Below are 21,342 nucleotides of genomic sequence, written 5' to 3' on the forward strand. Positions count from 1 at the left end.
TGAATATAAACTGATCTAAAACCAATTATTAAAGTCCTTTATAGAACATTATTCAAATTTTTATAGTTGATTAGACTAGCAGACAGCTCAGTCGCCATTTCACAATCCACATGTCCGTTGCCACACACCCATATCTAATATATGGAAATGAAGGCTTGAGAAATGGTCTCAACTTCTTGAAAAGGTCCAGAATGTAAGTGAGCAATGTTGATGCTTAGACTAAATCCATATCAGAAGAATCAACATGCTTATAACTCTGTGCTGAATTGAATTAGCCTTGCCAAAAGAACATCCAGGAAACTAGATCCGTAAATACTTTTCAGTTATTTTGTATGAGTTATTTTAATTAAGTGTTGATGATGATAGAATATCTAAGCTATATGGAAGATAAACTACATATTGATGCTTGTCAGCAGACTGTGCCAGCATAAGTATGTCATTTTGTGAGCTAAATTAGTTTAATACTAGTTGGAATTAAAATGTGTTAATCAAGAGTGTCTTATCCACTAGGGTGTCAGTAGTGTCTGATGGAGATTTTCATGAAAAACAGAAAAGAAACTAAACAAATTAAGATATATTAATTGTAAAGCAACTTTGACAAAGTTCATTTGATGTATAATTTATGCTTCATTACTTTCCTACAGAAAACTCATGAAACATCTCATGGAATTAGAAAAATAAAAATATGTGAATATTCTTGCTGTATGAAAGATGGCTGAAATGAAATACAGAGGCCACAACATTGTCATGATTTTTCCAAATAATATTCTCAATATTATTATTGATAGCAGGTGACTTCAAGAAAGTTAATGCAATTGAGAAAAAAAGAGATTTACTTCTAAATGCAATAGAGAAGAGCAAAATAGAGAAAATCATGTAAAGAGAATTGAATTAACTAAAAAAATGGACAGAGAATGAGTAAAAAGTAGTATTTTAGTTTTTAAAGGAATGTTTATGCATTTGGTTAAATCTTATAATGAAAAGATTTTTATTACCTTTCCAGGACTGTAAATAAATAAATATAACCTGCCATATTTATCATTTTCTAAAATTATGTTTGGGAGAAGTTTTTTCCCTTGAAAGATTGTAGAATAATTTTTGTGTCTAGAACTGTGTCTTATTCCCTGTCTACTTAAAACAGTACATCAAAAATATCAGAAGAAAGATTAAATCTATCACATCTGTACAGGACCAAATAAGGTAGATACTTGGTTTTTATGTAATTAATATAATTACTGAAGATAACTCATATTTTTTCAGGCTATCACTTTGTACCTTGTGTTTTCGCCTAAATGTTGATGGAAGCAAATTACTTTTTGTCAACTATTTTCTTACATATTTTTGAATTAGAGATGGTTATATGCTAAAGACAATATGATATTAAGAAAGCAAAATGTTTTAATGTTCTTACTCAAATGCTGAGCCTTTTCTTAATGGAAAGAAAATACATAAGCTAAAACATGTTGTTTCTGAGACCCAAGGATTATAGTTTTTTGAATATATTTCAGTCTAAACAGACTAGAGTCCCATGTGTAAACAGCACTATATGAGACCAACAGCTGAGAGATGAGCTGTTCCGTGGAATTGTTAGCAATTCTCATGGCAGGGCTATGCTTCAGAAAAAGATCAATAAGTTGATCACACATTTTTTGCTGAATCATACACAAGTTAGCCTGACATCCTTTGGTACTCGAGTGGTTACTAAATACTGTTACTCTGTAAAAGTACCTAAGAATCATTATTTTCAACTCTGACACTCTGGAAATAATAGGAGAAACCTGAAAGCAGTAGGAGAAAATAAAAGGCTTTATTAGTCATCTAAATTATAAGTTCTCTTATTTGTTGTTGATATGGATATTGTAATTTACAGCTCAGTATCTTCTTGGGGTCTCCAACACTTCGTTCTTTACCTACTTTTATTAGGTCCTCCGGAAGATAGAACTTGTCCTATTTAAGCAAGCAGAATTTTCCCCCTGTACATATTATATAAGCATTTTCTCACCAGACAACCAGATATACTGTGCCAATACTGTGGTCTACTCTCCACGGTATCAATAGAGTCTACCTATTTTTAACAAGACACATAAATTGGTCAGGTGAGATTTTATACAGAAGAACCAAGCTTTATTTATTATACCTTTTGCTGATTTTTAGAGTCTTCATCAATGTTGTTCATTCACTCAGTCAATGATCAGTTACAGAACCAAACAAATATGTATTGAACATCTTCTGTACATTCTCTCTCCACATGTGCTAACTGCTTCCTTCCCTTCCTCATGAACTTCGTTATAAGTTATCACACTATAATGAACAGTTAATTGTAGTGATGATACTCTTCTAATAATACGTCATTCATTTACCACCATTCCCCACCTATCTTCTACTCTTTTTTGGCATTTGACTTAAAACACAAATAAATGGTCTAAAGACAACATATGTTATCAAAACTCTAGTAAAAATGTACAAGAAAAAGAGATAGAGCTTATTAAATTTACTTTATTTCAGTTGTTGCATTTCTTTTAGTCCAGTCAATCGAGTACATGCTAATTAGTGCTTTATATGCAAATTAACTTGCTTACCTGAAATACCGCTGCCTTTTCAGCTTTTCATGGTTGAGTGGTAGCGAGGGTAAAGAATTCTACATTAAGTGAATGGTTGCACAGTTGCTGGGGGGCCTAAGAGGAAGTGCCAAGTCAGGCAATTGATTTATGGTCAGTCAGTCATAGGAATGATGTGTACCTGCCTTTATTCTGTAAAGATATTACTGTGGCAGGATGTAGTAGCAGTAAGAAAACTAAGATGGCAGCCAAGAAATTTGGTCTTGGTTTTTCTTTTACATAAAATAAGGAGGTTGACCTAGTAAACTCCAAAAAGTAAAACTTTCTGCTCTAAAATGTGTCAAAAAGGCATATTCAAATAAAATTCTGGAAGTCAGATTTTATTATAATTGTACAATACAGAACTTGGAAAACTTCAAGTGAGTATTTCTGTGAAATAAGTCATTTTTTAAAGTGAGTGTTTACTTGTAAGTTCGTATTTTCTTAAACTTGGTAATTGTATATTTCTTTTAATCGTTTAAAAAGATTATTTTTTCAAAATTAGAAGCAAATTTCACGTGAATAATTTTGTCCTCAAAACAGTTCAAAGTTTCTTTAAGTTGCACGAATCCTGTCTGATTGTATTTTTTGGAACATACCTCAGACTTCTGAATTTTCCAGACTTCTGAATTTTCAGAAGTGTAAACTGTCCTGCATGTTGCATTTGTCCACTCTGAAGAAGTTAGTGGTATTCTTCTGTTTATCATTGATTTGTTCTGAATTATGCTCATAAAATAAAATACAGTATATAGAAAATGCTTAAATGATTGGCATTTTAAAGAAACTTTTATTTTTAAATGATTTTAAATTTTCTTTATTATCAGTTTGTTCTTAAAGACTAAGATTTAGAGTTTCTAAAGCCATGTTGAATTATTTAAAATAAGATATAGGTGATTTGTACGTTGCTACATTAATTTTAAGGATTCTAAGAAATAGCAGTTTTATTTTATAGATTAATTACCTCATGTGAGGTAATTACTTGCTCTCCTACAGCTTCGTGTTCTTTCCTCTGAAGTGGGTTTCCTTGTATCAAGGCATACAGTGTACTGCAGTGCACTGAATCCTCTGTGACAATGGGAGGAGCGAAGGTGCTCAGGAGGGGGAGGGGAAGGAGCCTGTAGAGATTCCTTAAGAGGGAGTGACATTTAAACTGGCGCTTGAGGATTAACAAGAAATTTACTTGGCCGAGAAAGAAGAATACAAGAGTAATCTCAAGACATAAAGAATATTCTGGAGCTGATAAATAATATTTATGTTTTTTAGAAACTATTCAAAATGTTATAAAATATTAACAAAATTAACATTTGAGTAATGTGGCATTTAAGATGTATAGTTTGATTTTATAGAGAGAGAGAGAGAGAGAGAAAAAGAAGTTAGGTCTTAAAATGGTTCTTATCACCTGTAATTTCAGTGCTGGTAAATTATTTAAAAAATAATTCCATTGGCGGGGCCAGGAGGCATCTGGGACCTTCAGAGAAGAAGAGAACTGGACTGAACAATCCACCTTCAACCAGTGTGAAGAAAGGAAGAGCTGCTTCCTTCTGATTCCTAGGGAATTGAGATAAAGCACTAAGGGCTTATGAAAGATCAAATAGGAAGAGAGAGAGTACTACTGTCCACTAGTGAAAGGGGCAGAGAGCAAAGGAAGGTTTCTTCTTTAGGAAAGCAGAAGTTTAAAATTCCATGAATAATTCTTGATATAATGGAAAATAATTCTTTAAAATTGAATGACATTCATTCTGAAATAAATTATGATTCTAAATTGTGTCATCTTTTCTCTAGAAGACTACTTGGAGGCAATGAGCTAGACTCTCAGTTTGTATTTCTATTAGAGTTTCTTTTTCTTTTGTTTAGTCACCAAATACTTCTTGATTTTCCGCCTTGTGTATATTTTTATTCCTTCCACTTTGGGTTATCACATTCATTTTAGGTGGATAACTGAAACATGGAGACATGAGAATTAATGCCTATAAATGTTGTTTCCGTACATCAGAGTACTAGCTGTGATACTCAGTTTATCTTATATGATAAAGAACCTTACTCTGTGAGCTTTGCCTAATTTGGAAAACTTTCTTAAAAGCGTAGACTTGATTTTCAGTCGTTCATGGCACTACATGTTCTGTCAAGTAAGGATGATGTAATGTGACTTCCGAGGGAAGGCACCAGATTGAAATATTATTTTCTTTGAATTTTCATTGATACTTGCCATTTGGTGAAGAGAACATTCTATTTGTTCCAGATTAGTGGGCTGATATAGAAAACAATTTTTCCAGAAATTGTTTCTCCCATTAATTACAAGACTATGAACCTTGAAAAGTCCTAAGCAGAGGGCAGCGATCTTTATCCATTTTCTTCACTGTTAGGCCCAACCCTCTGGAAGAGTGCCTTTGTCGGTGTTTCATAAACATTTGTTGAATGAACAAATGTCTCACATACCTTTGAATCAATAAGTGCAGCTTTTTTGTTCTCCCTATTGACCTCTGATATGAACAAAGAGCATCGTTGTTGAACTGTTTTTTTCTTTGACAAGGTTTTCCTTTTCTCTGGAAGCACGGGAATAAGTGTCTCCAGTTCCTTGATAAAGATGGTTTGTCCTCAGGAGCATATGCCTATATCTCCATCCCCACACACTTCAAATGTTAATAGCTGTCTACAATATACTAATCTTTATACTTAAGGGTAATGCTGGGAATAATTAGCGCAGAATCATGGGGTTTAATTTTTTTTTTCTAAAGGACTTTAGAGATCATCTAGTCCTACTTCCTCATTGTAAGCCTGAGAAAACGAAACCCCTGAAAGCGTGTTAGCTCCAGGCCCTCTGCTAATTAGTGGTAGTGCAAAAACTAGAATCCAGTCCCTTGACTTTGAGTTAAATGTTTTTTCCACAATCATAAATGACTTTGTCAACAGAAAGGCTTTTTCCCGTTAAAATATCAATTCACCATCATCACGCCTTCAGGCAGATATTTTAAACTAGGCCCAAACTATTTTAAAATTTTTTACCCGAAATATAAAGAGTAAGCACACTTTCTTAGCCAAAGACTCTTTTGAAGAACCTGTTCTTCTCAGGATATTAATCCAGAGAGTACTGACATGACTATCGGTAGGTATAATTTGTACTATCAGTAGGTAATCTCTTAAGACAGATTAGTGTTTTACTGTACAAGAATTTAAATATGTTTTAGTATCTTGAATTGTATTTTAAAGCAAACTGACTTTTGAATAGTGAAGTACAGATGTTAGTGCAGAATATTCTCAGTTGCTAGTGTGCGGACTCTTTTGGATTCTGTTGCTGTGACTACACAAGCTGATGAAGTAGGCGGTTGACCTAGGTGGTTAACTAGGTAACTTAAGATGAGGATTAGTCTAAATTTGGAAAGCTTATGTTATACAACACTAGCATGATGTTAAAAATGCTTTAACTCTTGCAATCTTTATACTTTATATGTACCTTATATTTTAGGTAAAAGTAGATTTTTATCTAAATGAACTAGATTTTTGTCATTTTTTGCTTTAATTGTATAGGTATAATTTGGAATTTGTAAGTGGCTTTCAATTTCTTTTTTTTGGCAAAAAAACGTAAATTTGAACTTCTTGGAGGAGGGCATACAAGAAGGAGTGACTACGGAGAGGCCTTCTCCCAGTCTTACTCCATAGGGACCCGCAGGTGCCCAGCACCACACGCACTGCTTGTCCTTATCAGCGGTCGCTTGATGGGGCCGCAGTCAGAGAGGAGAGGACGGCACACAGTCTCATTAGAATACGTTTATTCACAATGCCATTGTTTTAAGGACAAATTTCTCTCTTCAAATAGTCCATTGAATTGACACTATACCATCATTTTACCTTCAAAGGAACATGCACATCTCAAATAAGACATATCTCAATATTTATCTCACCATTTAGTTTTTAGTAATATTTTTAACATAATTTCTACCTTGTATTCATTTCAAAGTGAATTTACTATGGACAGGAATTATTAGTAACCTATTTTTATTTCTCCATGTTTCAAGAACTAAATTGATATTATTCCTTGGATTACTAAACGTATCCTATAACATCACTTTGTGAAAGGCAGCCATTCCAAAACCAATGACACAATATTTAAGTATTAAATTTCTTATGAGTCCCGAATTTAAAAGACAGTTTCATAATTGAAATTATGTGGTAAGGAAAATAGCAGAGGGAGTGTGAATATTGGGATAAGCTTCTATGTTAACTAATTAATGCAATTTAGAAGAGTTTCAGATGATGAAAGGGAGACAACTTTGATCAAATATGTAAAAACTAAACATTTTTTAAATGTTAAAGTTGGAAAATCTGCGGCTGGCCCAGTGGCATAGTGGATGAGTTCACACACTCCACTTCAGGAGCCCAGACTTCGTGGGTTTGGATCCTGGACTCGGACTTACACACCACTCATCAAGCCATGCTGTGGCGGCATCCCACAGACAAAATAGAGGAAGTTGACACAGATGTTAGCTCAGGGCCAATCTTCCTCACACACACACACACACACACACAAAGTTGGAAAATCCACTTAAGTTTTATCAGCTGGCGATGACATTATTACCTGAACAATCCACTGTTTCTGTCCATTTAAAGTTAAGTCCTGGGAATACATTAACATAGAAGAACACAGTGAGCAAAAAGCCAAACTGTGCTTAATTCTGAACTTCCTCTTGTTGGTTTGTCAGACCCTCCAAAGAATATTATAGAAAAAGCATATACAGCATAAATTTGTTAGGATTTTATTTTTCAGATGCTGTTTTTTAAATAACCCTGGAAAATATGTGTAGCCATGAACTGTAGGCCTAATTTCTAAAAATGTTTCTAGAAAATATGTCATAAATGTGGAAATTAATTATGTAAAGTACAAAGGATTTGGCTTTCTCAAGCCTTGGTTAAATTGATTCTTAATTTGTATTCATTCTTAATATTCTTCATAATCTCCAACCCTTTAGAGTTGATAATTTGCTTATATTACATGTAAAGAATAATCTTTAAGTAAAGTATGTATTGTGATGTAGTTAAACAAAATTGTATTATTTCTCTATTTCTAGAAAAATATAATGCAAGTGGAAGTTTGGAAAATTTTAGGAATAAACTTAGAAAAATTTGGTGCCCAAATCTGAGAGACCAAAAATGTTCTCCTTCCACTCAACGTTGGACAACCACTAAAGTGATTTTTTTAGGATATTCTTCAGACAGTTTTTGGACGGACAGAGTCAACACATCTTAGCAGCTGCTGATTCATCTAACAAAATGAATTGACTTGGGTTTTAATATAAGACCATTTTTTTCTTTTGTGGAAAGTACACACCTCAGAATCTGCTAGGCTCAAAATATGCAAAGAAATTTCAACTTTAAAATCTGTAATCAATTTTGAATTATAACAAACTCTTGATGAAATAGCCAAAACTTTTTAACCACAAATGAACCTTGGAAAAGAAATTTCTTCACCATTTTAAACAGTCACAAAACAAAAGGTGAAGAAATTTGGCAACTTTAAAATTATTAAAGGAAATTGATGACCAAACTGGATAATTCAGTCAAAACTATATACTCACAACCGAGTTTGTACAATGCTATAGTCAGTAAGCCTCTTCCTGAATTCTTTACTGAGATTTGCTTCCCTGAATTTCTTAATCTTATTTTTTTGCCTATTAGATATCATTATCTTAGTAATAATTCACATTTTAAAAAGTTTTATTATAGTTACTTTAGTCATCTCTGATGTTTTTACATTTTCGGTGGAAAATTTTCCAGATACTCCACAAAATAAAAAATAGGATGGTAATTTTTCTTAAAACCATTTATTCTACTGAAAGCAGCCACATTTCAGGGAAGTAAATTGATTTCTATTTTGTATAATTCTAAAATTTTTTAAAGCAGTTTACTTTCAAACCTGTATTTTACATTGAGCTGTTTTTTGTTTTATTTGTTTGTTTTACTCCAATAGCCTTTTATGTCACCTCGGTACCCTGGAGGTCCAAGGCCCCCACTGAGGATACCTAACCAGGTAAGATTTATGTGCTACTTGAGTTGTTTATATTTTTTTTTAAGAATCAATAAAGACTTTGAAAATATCACAGATATTTCTCACCTATAAAAATCTTGAATGATCCCTTGTCTATCCCAGTTAATGCTTCTACTAATATATAATTTACTTCGAGGGTTGGCAAACTGTGGCCCATAGGTTGACTGGCTGTTTTTGTAAATAAAGCTTTATTGGAACACAGCCGCACTCATTTATTTATATACTGTCTTTGGCTCCTTTTACTTCAGGAGCAGATTTGTGTGCTCATGGTGGGGACCATACATGGCCTGCAACCCTAAAATATTCACTATCTGGGTCTTCACAGAAAAAAGTTTGCTGACCCTTGGCGTCTGCCGTATACTTTCAACCTAATTTTTTAAATATATATAGTTTCAGTAAATGCTGATTATTCTCTCATTTAAAGGACGGCAATAAAATTTTCTCTGAACATACTTTGGTTTATTTTTATATAATGTAATTTCAATATTATGGCTGTAACATTCATGTCACTTTTGCCAAATTAACATATCAAACGTATAATTAGCTGCTTATAGGATGGTTAGATCTCTTAATAAATAAATTGTTAACAGTAAATCTTCTAACTTTTGTTTACCTACAAGAGCTCTGAGATTTCCTAAGTTTTGTCCTCAAATCATTTTTTACCAGTATCGTAAATGTTTATTTGCTACAGAGAATGAAGTACAATTTTTACTTCTGAGGAGTTTATAGTTTAGTTTATGATATAGACAGTGTGCATGTATATAACACAAGAAGAAATTAAATGCTTAACTGTATAGAATATTTATGTCGAGATAATTGTTTCGTCACTTTCTTATATCTGTTATTTGTATACTTCAGTGCTTTCCCACTTCTAAAGTAAACCCTGTTATCACAATAAATTCTCTTTTTATTCTTATTCTCTATTTCCACTTCCTTCCTGACCAAAACTGGAACAAGAAAGTTGTGCTTAGTAACACATTTGATAGCAACAGAGTTCTGCTTCTCCTGTCCTAACTCTTACTGAAATAGTGCAGCGTCCTTGAAGTGTCCCAGTCAGCTTCTAGTACACAGCAAGGAGTGCCAGCACCCGCACTCACCCTCAGGGGAGGGCTTAATGCAGGCGGCAGTGCTGGATCTCTCAGGGATGCAGGGCTGCAAGTCCCCCCATTCACAGCTGAGGGAGTTTCCTGCTTCAGACTGAATCTGCATTCAGCACATAGAGCCAGGAACGTGACAAGAAATAGGGAAGAGAAGTGCACAGATGTCAGGTGTTCCAATATACAGGATTTTTTTTTTCCTCTGGGGGTGAACCTATATATGTCGACAGTCGGATCTACTTATGTAGGTGCCTGAGTCTTTTACATTTCTTTTTAAAGAACAGAAAGTTGTGTCTTTCATTGGAGTCTTCAGAGTGTTTCAGACATCCCATCCATAGCTTTGTATCTTACATAGATTTAAGAGATTCCTGAAAATCTGAATTAGAGAAATGTGAATTTCTTGTACGGTGTGTTAGAATTTTTTTGACTCCATATTTTCCATATCAGTCATGAAAATCTGGTAGAATTATTGGAGTTGCATTCCTTTGACATTGTTGAAATGCCTGCTATGTGTAAGATACGATGTTAGGTTCCAAACCGATAGAGACTAACAAAGTGAAAGACACACTCTTAGGAAGAGGAGTGGATTGTTGGTGGGAATGTGGAATTGTAAATCTAGATTGCTTGAAATGTTTTGCGAACAAGTATGTAACGCTTTTGGATTTTTAAAAGAGGCGATTAAAAAGTTAAAGGTAATAAAGAGCTGTGATACAGGCTCTTTTTCATCAAGAATTTTGATCAGAGGGCTGGCCCAGTGGTGTAGGCATTAGGTTCATGTGCTCCACTTCAGTGGCCCGGGGTTCACCAGTTTGGATCCTGGGCGCAGACCTCTGCACCACTTGTCAAGCCATGCTGTGGTAGCATCCCACATATAAAGTGGAGGAAGATGGGCACAGATGTTAGCTCAGGGCCAGACTTCCTCAGCAAAAAGAGGAGGAATTGGTGGCAGATGTTAGTTCAGGGCTAATTTTCTTCTTCTTCAAAAAAGAATTTTAAATAGTCTTTACTTAAGTATATCTTAATACAATTGTACTCTTCTAAGTGGCATTTTTCTGGTCCCCCACCTCCCACATGTACGCATATAGTTAAACTTTGTTAATTCAAACATGTCTTTCAAGTTTATAATAATTTACATTTATACTATTTTTAAAAAGAATTTTCTGAGCAAATTAATTGTGTTAATAGTGTAAAAATAGTGTTTTAGGAAATCTTTAACCTAGTTAGGAGCATGACCTTTTCAAGCAACAAAATGGTTCTTCAATTTCATTATGTAGTCATTAAAGTAGAATTGGCGAAACTATTTTTGGTGATTAATTGCAATGATGTATAAAAAAAACACAAATATGTTAAAAAAAATTTTTATTTAGTCTTCATTTAAAATGATCACAAACTAATGAAATTTTGTTTTATTGATAGATTGCATCTAAGAAAATAAAAAGTGAAATATTAACCTCTTCAACGTTGTTGATTAGTCATTTTAAATACATGAAAGACATTCATTAAATAAACAGATCCTTCAGAATTCATAGTTACTAATGATTAGACTGTAGATTTTAATTTAAGTTCTCCTGAGATGGTTTTCATGGTTCTAGACTAAATCCACAATGGCTTACTGTTTGTATATTTATAGGACTGGGTATTTGGAACATGGAATAATATCACTATGCCAAAAAAATATAGGAAGAGGTAGTAGTCTCTAAAATGATGAAAGAGAAGTAAAATTACAAAAATACACAATATGGTAAAGAATGAATATATATGAGAAAACATATGAAACATAGAAATTAAGTCCAAAAAATATATTTGACTATACATTTTTATACTAGAATTAGTTTTGTCAAATCAGTCATTGGTGTTGAAGCAGCCATAACTGGAGTAGAACAGGTCTTTATCCTTCTCAGAGATAAAGTGATCAGAAAAATTCATAATATTCATTCAACGCTATGCTGAGGAACCATGGCAGCCAGAAATACAGAGACTGTTAATGAGTGATGCCAAGAGTAAACTGTTGATTCATTGATCCTATAGAATTTTGAGAATATATACTCTGTTTCTCACCATTCCTGAAACTCTGTAAGCAGGTATGTGAGTTGAAATAACACGTAGTTAGTGCTGTTGACCATTTTCTATTCTAAAACTGATTTTGGTATTCTAAAAACACACTACATCAGACCAGTTTTCTGGAACTCTCAAAGGTATTTGTCCAATAATAGATGAGTGGTTAAATAAATTATGGTATATCCAAATGGTGAAATCATGTGCAGCTATTAAAAGGCATGTTATAGAATTAAGTTTATTGATAGGATAAAATGTTTATGATTTATTACCAAATGTAAAAAAGAAGGCACAAAGCATATGTAGTAAATGACCTTTGCTGTATCACTCAGTACATCAGAAACTCAAGAGAGTCTCCCCGCCAAGATGCACACACGCATTTGTCAAAAAGACTGTAACGACCATATCTTTTATTTCTGGGTGGTAGGATCATAAGTGATTTCTTTCTTTATTTATGTATTTTTGAAATTGCATTGAACAGGTATTTTATTTTTTATTAGAAGAAAGTATTATTAGTTAATTATATACATAGATAACTAAAAGTATACATCTTTATTTTTCTGGTTATTCAATGTATAAGATTACCCTTTATTGATACTGTATGTATAGTTCTTACATGATAAAAAAAATAATGGATGCTAAGGATAGGTATATCTTAAAAAGACTTTTCTTCATCACTTTTCAGATAGGGAAAAAATCACCAGGCATTTGAGAAAAAGAAAAGTTGTTGGGATGTTTACTTATGTATTGAAAATAACTTTTACTATATCCCCATATAACCAAAGTACCTATATTGTAAACAAACTATGTTCTTACTCCTCCTAGCATGTTCTCTTATTCAGGATGAATGCTGTTTAGCTTGTCCTTTACCAATAGTTTTCTGTCTGTAAAATTTTTCACATGTAGAATTTGACTTTTATTTAGTGATATCAATATGAAAACAGAAGAGAAGGACTTCAGCCGCATAAAGAGGAATATATTCTATATTGAGTAAATAATAGGAGTCTTATAACTGAAATTATAAGGAGGACGTCTGTAGCAAATCTCTAACTTTAAAAATTAAAAATGTTGTACCTGTTTAAAATAAATTAGTGGTTAATGATGAAAGCATAACGTAGCTTTTGTTGCCAGTTCAAAATATCCCTTTCTGGCAGTTGAGATCTCCTTATTTCTTTGTTTCTTAGTGATAATTACACTATTAATGTATTTAAATTATTATTTGAAAACCAATGGAACAATTTTAAAAGTGTTATTTCCTTATGACTTTGAATTATGAGTGTATCCTGGGATATATGTATTTTCCAATTATTTTCTATCATTGTAGGACAAAGGAAATTAACAAACTCAATATGTCTGGCAAAAAAAGATATTTATTCTCCTTTCCAAACCAAGAAAAGTTTACCTACTGAATGTTGTGCATTCACTTACTCAGTTGAAGTTAGAGTTATATTGAACTTTTTGATACAATGTTTACTACTTTTGCCAAAACGTATCTCATTATCTTATAGCCATTTTGTCACAGATATACCGTTTTTGGATGTAGCAAGTACAAAAAATACATTGCCATATATTTGATTAGAAACTTCATAGCGCTTTACAAAATCTCTCTCAGAAATATTCAATCCTTCAACAGATATTTGTTGAGGTTTCCTATGTGCCAGGCACCATTCTAGATGTGGGGATACGTTGGTAAACAGACTAATGGAAATCCTCCTTCTTGTGGATCTGGCATTCTAGTGCAGCGCTGCCAAATAGAACCTTCTGGGGTGATGGACATGTTCCATTTCTGCACTGTCATGTACTGTAGCTTTAGTACTTTGAGCATTTGAAATGTGGCTAGAGTGACTGAGGAACCGAATTTTTAACTTTATTAATTTTAATTAATTTGTTTAAATAGCTGCATGTGGCAAAGGACATGTATTGTATTGGACAGTGCAGTTACAGTGGTTGAGATACAGAAAAAAGGAAAATAAATAAGTAAATAGATATATTAAAAGGTGAGTTGTACTTCGGAAACAAATATCTTCCTACATTGAATGTAACATTTCTATATTTTAATATCTTTTCTATTGATATTGCCTTTTTATGGGGGGAAAAAAGAGGAAGAAGACAGTGGTGTTGAAGGGCCCTCAGTTGTGTCAAGCCTCTTAGGTCCAAATGCCAGCAATGCCCAGCAGTGTATGACTTGCAGCAGGTCACGTCCCCTTTCTGGGCCTTGGTTTTCTTATCAGTAAAATGAGAGCAGACTCGTGTCTTTCTAAAAGCCCTCCTAGTTCTAAAATTTCTTGATTATATGGTACTACTTCATTTCATATAATTGAGGGGGCCCATTAAAATTTTTGGTAGATCAAAATTGTTAGCTGAATTATATCATAAAAGCATTGATACATTCACTATTTTTTCATCACTGGTGAGCATTTGGTCTCTATGAGTAGACTCCATAATGGTATTCAAGGAAATATATACCAGAATCTTAAGTTCCTAGAGGGGCTTACCACTGGAATCATATAATGAATCCTTTGTAAACTAAATAATTCCTTTATGAAGCAAGAAATTCCTCCATTTAATTATTTCTGTTTTAGTAAAATTTTGTATTATTTCATTTATTTTAAATCCTAGGATTTAAGGCTTATCTTTTAGAACTTTCAGAGTATGTTGACTTGATGTGAAGCCCTGGCTTGGCTACTTACCAATGGTATAACCATGGACAAATTAACAAAGTACTTATGTATTAAACCTCAGTTTCTCATCACCAAAAAGGATGAATACTAATAACCTCATAGGATTGCTGTAAGCATTGAGTGAAATAATAAATATAAAGAGTTTAGCATAATTCCTGACACAGACTGGCTCACAAGTGTATATTATTGTTGATATTATGTTTTTTGTTATTAAACACTCTCACCATTAGTGTTATTTTCTCTGTCAGAATGAAGATCCTTTATAGAGCAAAGAATGTGTGCCAGAATTTGCACGTAGTTAAACAAATCTGAATGGAATACGTTTAACATGTTAAAAAATATAAAAATAATATCTACCACAAGATATATAAATTTATTTTTCTCAAGAATTAAAGGTTTAAAAACATGCAGTGATTATGCCCTTGTTGATGCACAAAACCATCATCTGGTCATCCCAGGACTCATAAAAGTGTTTTAAAAGTTAGAGATTTGACTTATTCTAAAAGGTAAACATTGATGACTAAGGAGTTAGATTTAGATAAAGACACTCATTTTGAAAGACGACTTAACCAAGATTTCTATAAGATTTGACCAAGACAACTTGATAAGATTTCTGTAGGATTATGATATATTTTGAAGTGATAAATTGAAACAGAGAAAGACTTGTCAGTTGTTCTGATATTCCAAGGTAAACAAGAAAAAGTAAAATTTTGAAGAAAATGGTTCCCAGTGATAAAACATGATGTCTCCAGTGAGACTGAGAAATTCAGAATTAAAGTTCATAGTGTCAAACTCTAACTACTTGGAGACTTAAAAAGTAAGAACTTCAAACTTACAATTGAAGATAATTTTGATAAGTCATATATTTTTCAGTCATCCTTCTAACTCACTTCTTTATAACTTTTGGCAGTGTTGACCACTTCTTCCTTCTTGAAACTCTCCTTGTGCATTCTGAAATGCTGATCTTGGCCCCCTGCCTAATTTTATACCTATTCAGTTTCAGTTTCCTGTCCTACCTCTTCTTGGTATTTTAAAATAATTATACATTTGATCTTTTTTCTTCTCACTCTTTCAAGTCTGTTCCATTCCTATGACTTTGTCACCGATGATTCCTAAAATTGTCCAATCTAAACCCTATTCCTTCCATAAATATTTACTTGTCTGAGCCGGTAGGCACAGATGAGGTCCACACTCTGTCAGAGCTTGCAGTCTGTTGGAGATACAGAGAAGAAAACAAGCCATGATCATGTTTAAGTTCTATGAAAGTGAGGTATATGACCCCATAAAAGCACCTAAACAGCCCTAACCTTCCCTGCTGAGACATTCGGGGAGACGGGAAGGGGACACACGGAGGTAGCAAAGAAAAGAGATGGCCGTTGTGGTTGGGAGATTGGTTAGATTGAACAAATAAATATATTGATTGAAAAAATAAGTAAAAGATATTCAAGATCATGAAAGCCAGGCTTCTCACTGTTGGAGAAAATACTTACAAACATAAAAAGAAAGAAAGCTAAACAATAATCCTGAGATTTTCACTTGGAATTGGAGGTGTTGAGTTGGTGCTGGAGAGTATGAATTTATGGTGTGTGCATGTACCATACACACACAGATAGACATAGAATTACTCCTAGATGTATATGTGTGTGCATATTCACATACATAGATTCTTGAGCTCAGCATCTACTGAGAAAGCCTAAAAGTGATGCCCCCAACTAACAACAAACACTCTGAGAACCCAGATCTTGATGCCTAAATACTGTCTTCCAGAGGAGGAATCAGGGCCCTTTGGAGAAAGGACTGATTCCAGAGCTAGGCCAGAAAAAGAATGAGATGAACCCGGAACATCTTTTGCCAGTAAGGAAATACTCAAGATATGATGGAGACATGTCAAAAGGATGTAAGAATCAGCTTGAAGAGCCTTCCACTGACCACATCTTGGGTAATTTTAATATTAAAATAAATGATGATAGTAATATATTACTACCCATTGAATAAAAGAAGAATCCAAGTCTATATTTAAATTAAAAATTTATAAACAAATGAGAAGGGAAAGCTCCTCCTTATAGTGGAATGCCAACTAATAAGCATAGAAAGAATGGATAGACATCAAATATGTCCACTTTGCAACTATCATGGTGCTCAAGCATTGTCAGTGGATGCTAAGGCTGGTAGGTTGATAAAGGATGGGTGAAGAATGGATATTGATCATCTCGGAATAGCTCCAATACTAAAAGTAATAAATTACAGAGGGGGAAAATAATGATCTGATGGTGGAGAAACCTGGCAGACACCAACACAATCATGACAAAGGTTAACATCACCAGTGGTGGGTTGAATCAACATCATGTGCCCTCTAATGTGGTACACTGAGAAGAACATAGCATCATTTCTGCGATATCCTTCTAAGAAAATATGACCTGAGTCTGGGTCACCAAGAGGCATCCGAGGATCGTCTTGTAGAATTTAAGGCCTGTTCTCTTTAAAACTGTTGGGGACGTGATAAGGGAAGACTAAGGAATTAGTCCTGCTTGGAGGAGCATGAAGAGAAGTGACAACAAATGCAACATGTATTCCATGAGATCCTGGTCCCAGAAAGAAAAAAGAAACATTATTGAGACAAATGACAAAACTTGAGTGAGGTCTGTGGCTTGGATGGCAGTGTTGTCTCAGTATTGATTTCCTGCCTCGAAAAGTTGTATTGTGGTCATGTAGGAGAATATCCTTGTTTAGGGAGCTATATTCTGTACCTAGGGGTACCGAGCATAATGTCTGCAGCGTGCTCTCGGGGTTCTGAAAAAGACTTATGATAACAAATGTATATAGAGAGAAGGAGAAAGGGTCACAGGGCGAATGTGATGAAATGTTAACACTTGGACAATCTGTGTCAGGGTATATGGGAATCCTTTTTACTGTCTGTGACAGTTTTCTGTAAGTTTGAAATTTCTAAAAAATATGTACATATTTTAAAGCAAATAACAGAAGGAGAATTTATCCCAGACTAGGATAATAGGAAAGAATTTTGTTAGGAAGTGGTCCCTAAACTGAGATCTAAAATATGTCAGCAGTAGGCACTTAAGGATCTGTGAGCTCCTTGAGAGGAGAGAGAGTTTATTTTCAGTTTTTGTTTTGTTTTTAATGGTTGATATTTAGGTGGTGTTCACTGAATGTATGAATTGGAAAAAAAAACTGCAGGAAGTTCAGTGTGACTGGAAGTTAGAATGTCAGTGTAGCAATGGCAAGAAATTAGGCTGGAAAGGTAAGCAGCGAACACATCATGTAGTAGGAACTCAGTAAATATGTATTGAGTGTGTCCGTAAGGAAAAAAAAATTATGAAAGAATTACAAAAGTGGCTTAAGAAATGGCCGCTCCTTCCTGCGTCTCAAGTGGTAACAAGTAAGGAAACAGTTCTGATCTGGATATGTAAACTCCTTACTATTACTGAAATGTTGGAAAATTTTATTAACTAGACAAGATTGATCCTGCTTTAAGTTAAATCGGTGAAACTCACCAATTGTCAGGACTGTGTGTGTCTGCGTACACGCATAGACTTGGTAGGACCCCAGGTCTGGATGGCTTTAGCTCTCGGCGCTGCTCTGACAGCTGTTGGAAACTCGCGACAGTAGACCCCCAGTATGGCACCCTGTGTAAGGTGAAGCCTCTGGATCCCCATCCTTTTCAGTTCTTTTTCTCTTTTCCCAGCCAAATTGTTTCAACTTAATTGGAGTATTATTTTTCTAAATAATTTCTTAGGGAAAATATGACTACAACAAAAATATTCGTTGGCCCCTCGGCATTTTAGTCCTGCTGCTATTGTAATCCCAGATGAATAACATATTCTGCGGAAATAGAGAGCTTACGTTTAAGAAGCAAAATTAGTTATTTCAGTACCTTCAGTAAATTAATTTTGGAGGAAGTCATTATACTCAGGAAGAAATAGGACAGTTTTCGCCTAGAGTTTTATGCCCCCCAAATACTTAGTTTGTTTGCCACGAAATTGGGCAAAGGAGAATCTTTCTAGAACTAAGAACTTATACTAAGTATATAGACCTATAAAATTTATAAATGAATGTGAAATATTAAAAAATCTTGTAAGATACTCAAATGCATTCTGTAATTTTTGGAATTTTTAAAGAGAATTATTAAAGCACTTATTTTATAAGTATTTTACAATATTACTTTTTATTTTGTTTTACTAAATATGCTAGGCACTTGGAGGTGTCCCAGGAAGTCAGCCATTACTTCCCAGTGGAATGGACCCAACTCGACAACAAGGTGACTACTTTAAAAGTGAAATTGATGTTGCAGATTCTCAAAGAAAATCCTTATTTCTTAAGGAAAATTGTGTTTGTATAAATCTTCCATAATTATACCAGTTGCATTTTTGCAGGTAATATGGCCAAGTGATTTATATTTTCAGCTAACTCTTAATTATGCATAATAGTGAGGGCATGATAACATAAGAAACAGAATAATTAAATATCCAAGAATCCATATTTTAACTAATAACTTCTAAAGCTTTTTATATAACTTCTAACAAGTAGGAATCAAAGTAATTATATCACTTATGATTTCCTCTGCCTTTTTCAGAAAGGGAGATTAGTCCACCCAAAAGATGAGCAGGAGGAAAGAGGATGCTGAGCCACAAGTGAATTGAATAGTTTCACAAACCCAATAATCAAGTCGTTCCAAAGAGATGTTTAGGTACCACAGATATGTACAGCTCTATTGTGCTGTTCCCAGGGAAGAGAGGTAAATGTTGTGAGATGCATAATTCAACACAGAGTAGGAAGAAAATTTCAATCTTAAGACATTTAACAGAGAGTGTGGGTAGGTCGTGGTAAGAAAAGTGGCCACAGAAGCCAAGATTAGACAATGTCAATAACTCAGTCCCTTAGTAAATTCAATGTTGTAAAACCAAGCAGAGAGGAAGCTCTTGGCCTCTGGTTGCGCACTCACGCTGATTATATTGCTCATATCTTCATACTTTGTAATTTTTTTAGGACATCCAAATATGGGTGGGCCAATGCAGAGAATGACTCCTCCAAGAGGAATGGTGCCCTTAGGACCACAGGTAAATAATCAGTGCAGAAAGCTACTTGCTGAGTTTTTTGCCTTCATCTTATAAGAACAAACTTATTATTTGCTGGCTTTTATTATATGCGTTAAAGCTTGTATAACATAGTTGTTAGGCTCTTGAGGACATAATATCTGTGACGTGTCCAAATTGATGTAACAACAAACTGCATTTTAACAGGTGCTACCATATATGCCTTTAGTTCATTTGAGAAAATACATTGCATAAAAATATAGCAATTATTGTAAAAAGATAATTACCCTTCTGTTAGTTATGTTAAGGAAATGCTTTTACATTTATAGTAATTATTATAAGAAGATAACCATGTAAGTTAAATAAAACACAGTTGATCAAAAATATTAACTAGAATAAGCAGCATAAAATATATTTCTATAAGTCTTTTAAAGAATGCCATTGACAATGTATTATATACAATCATATTTCTTTATAGAATGTGGAAACAATAGACAATGACTTAGAAATAAACATTAAAATGGGTCTCCCTGAACAAGCGTAATACCATCAGTATACATGTGATGGTAGCCTGCTTCTCTATCGAAGTTTCCATGCAGTATACACTGAAGTCAAACCTGTCCTCGCTGTTGGTAGCATTTTTAAAGTATGCTATTCCAGGCTATCGTTTATTTTATCTAAAGCATCCTTTTGTCTCCCTTGGGAAAATGCGTGAAGTAGAAATTAATTGTCTTTCAAAGAAATGAATCCAAAATCCAGAATTTTAAATTTCTACCTCATGGGTCAGAAGTTAGTATGTTATAAACTGGTTAAAAGAGGAATTAATTTATTTTCTGTATCCTTTCCAAGAACAGCATTGAAGTGATAGTTTAGGAGCTTGTTTCGTGAATCTATTTAAAAATTACATTAATATTTTGTTGTGTTCCCAAAGGAGTCAGAGAATTAAAAATCTAACATGCAGATAATGTGATTTAGACATAGGCGTTTCTAACCTATATATAATAATATATATATTAACTATATTGAAATGTGAAGCACATACAACCACATTTTTCAAAGATACTACGTTGCGTGACAAAGTAACACACTGTACAAATACGTTTGATATCCTCAAAGTCAGAAAAAAACAATTTCTTTTATTTAGGCTCAGTTCTTTCTTATGATTTTCTTAAGATCTTATAAAACTCTGATTTAGATATTTAAATTATTTTTCCCTATTTCTACCCATGTTAGGGATGATGATTTATGTGACCAGTCATCATTGAGTTATTAACAGCACTTAGAATTTATGAGATCTATAGAATATTTCATTGATTGAATATACTTTTAGTCTAATGAACTAAGCCAACCAGTTTGGCTATAAAGAACTTGAGTGATTTTTTTCCGGAAAGATTTTTATAATAGATACATTTCAAATATATCTCAAAAACTTTATGCATATAATTTAGTTATCATTCTTCATTTGCTTCACTTATTTTCCAGCTAGCTGCTCTTTAAGCTTTTGTCATCCCCAGACCAGTATTTTTAATACTTTTAAAAACTAGAGTCTGACTTAAAAGTCAGTTTTGCAATCGTTGAAAGAAATACCAATGCTTACCTAAGTTATATGAACACTTAGATCTCATTTGACAATGCAGAAATAAAGAGCATACTGGCCTTTATGTTTTATAAATATCTAGCTATATGTATATATGTTTTGTATTATAAGTAAATTACAAGAGAAAATGAGAAAACATATTTCTGTTGAGTAATCTCTTATTGACGAGTTTTAATAAATGTGAATTCTGTGTTGCATTTTCAAACCCAAAGAGAGTAGTTTTTTCC

The 21,342-nt window shown here is 33.6% G+C and overlaps 1 protein-coding gene across 13 annotated transcripts in view; it reads left to right on the top strand.

The window, feature by feature from the left end:
• The window catches only part of SSBP2 (single stranded DNA binding protein 2), a 290,537-nt gene that overhangs the window by 219,662 nt on the left and 49,533 nt on the right, over positions 1 to 21,342 (top strand). For all 13 annotated transcript variants that reach the window (XM_014857023.3, XM_014857025.3, XM_044777908.2 and 10 more), the window contains 3 exons: positions 8,560 to 8,619; positions 18,677 to 18,743; positions 19,472 to 19,542. In XM_014857023.3, coding sequence (XP_014712509.1) covers positions 8,560 to 8,619; positions 18,677 to 18,743; positions 19,472 to 19,542 — 198 coding nt within the window. The remainder of the gene's footprint in view (positions 1 to 8,559; positions 8,620 to 18,676; positions 18,744 to 19,471; positions 19,543 to 21,342) is intronic.

The sequence above is a fragment of the Equus asinus genome, chromosome 9 (assembly GCF_041296235.1).
Source record: "Equus asinus isolate D_3611 breed Donkey chromosome 9, EquAss-T2T_v2, whole genome shotgun sequence".
Lineage (NCBI taxonomy): Eukaryota > Metazoa > Chordata > Mammalia > Perissodactyla > Equidae > Equus > Equus asinus.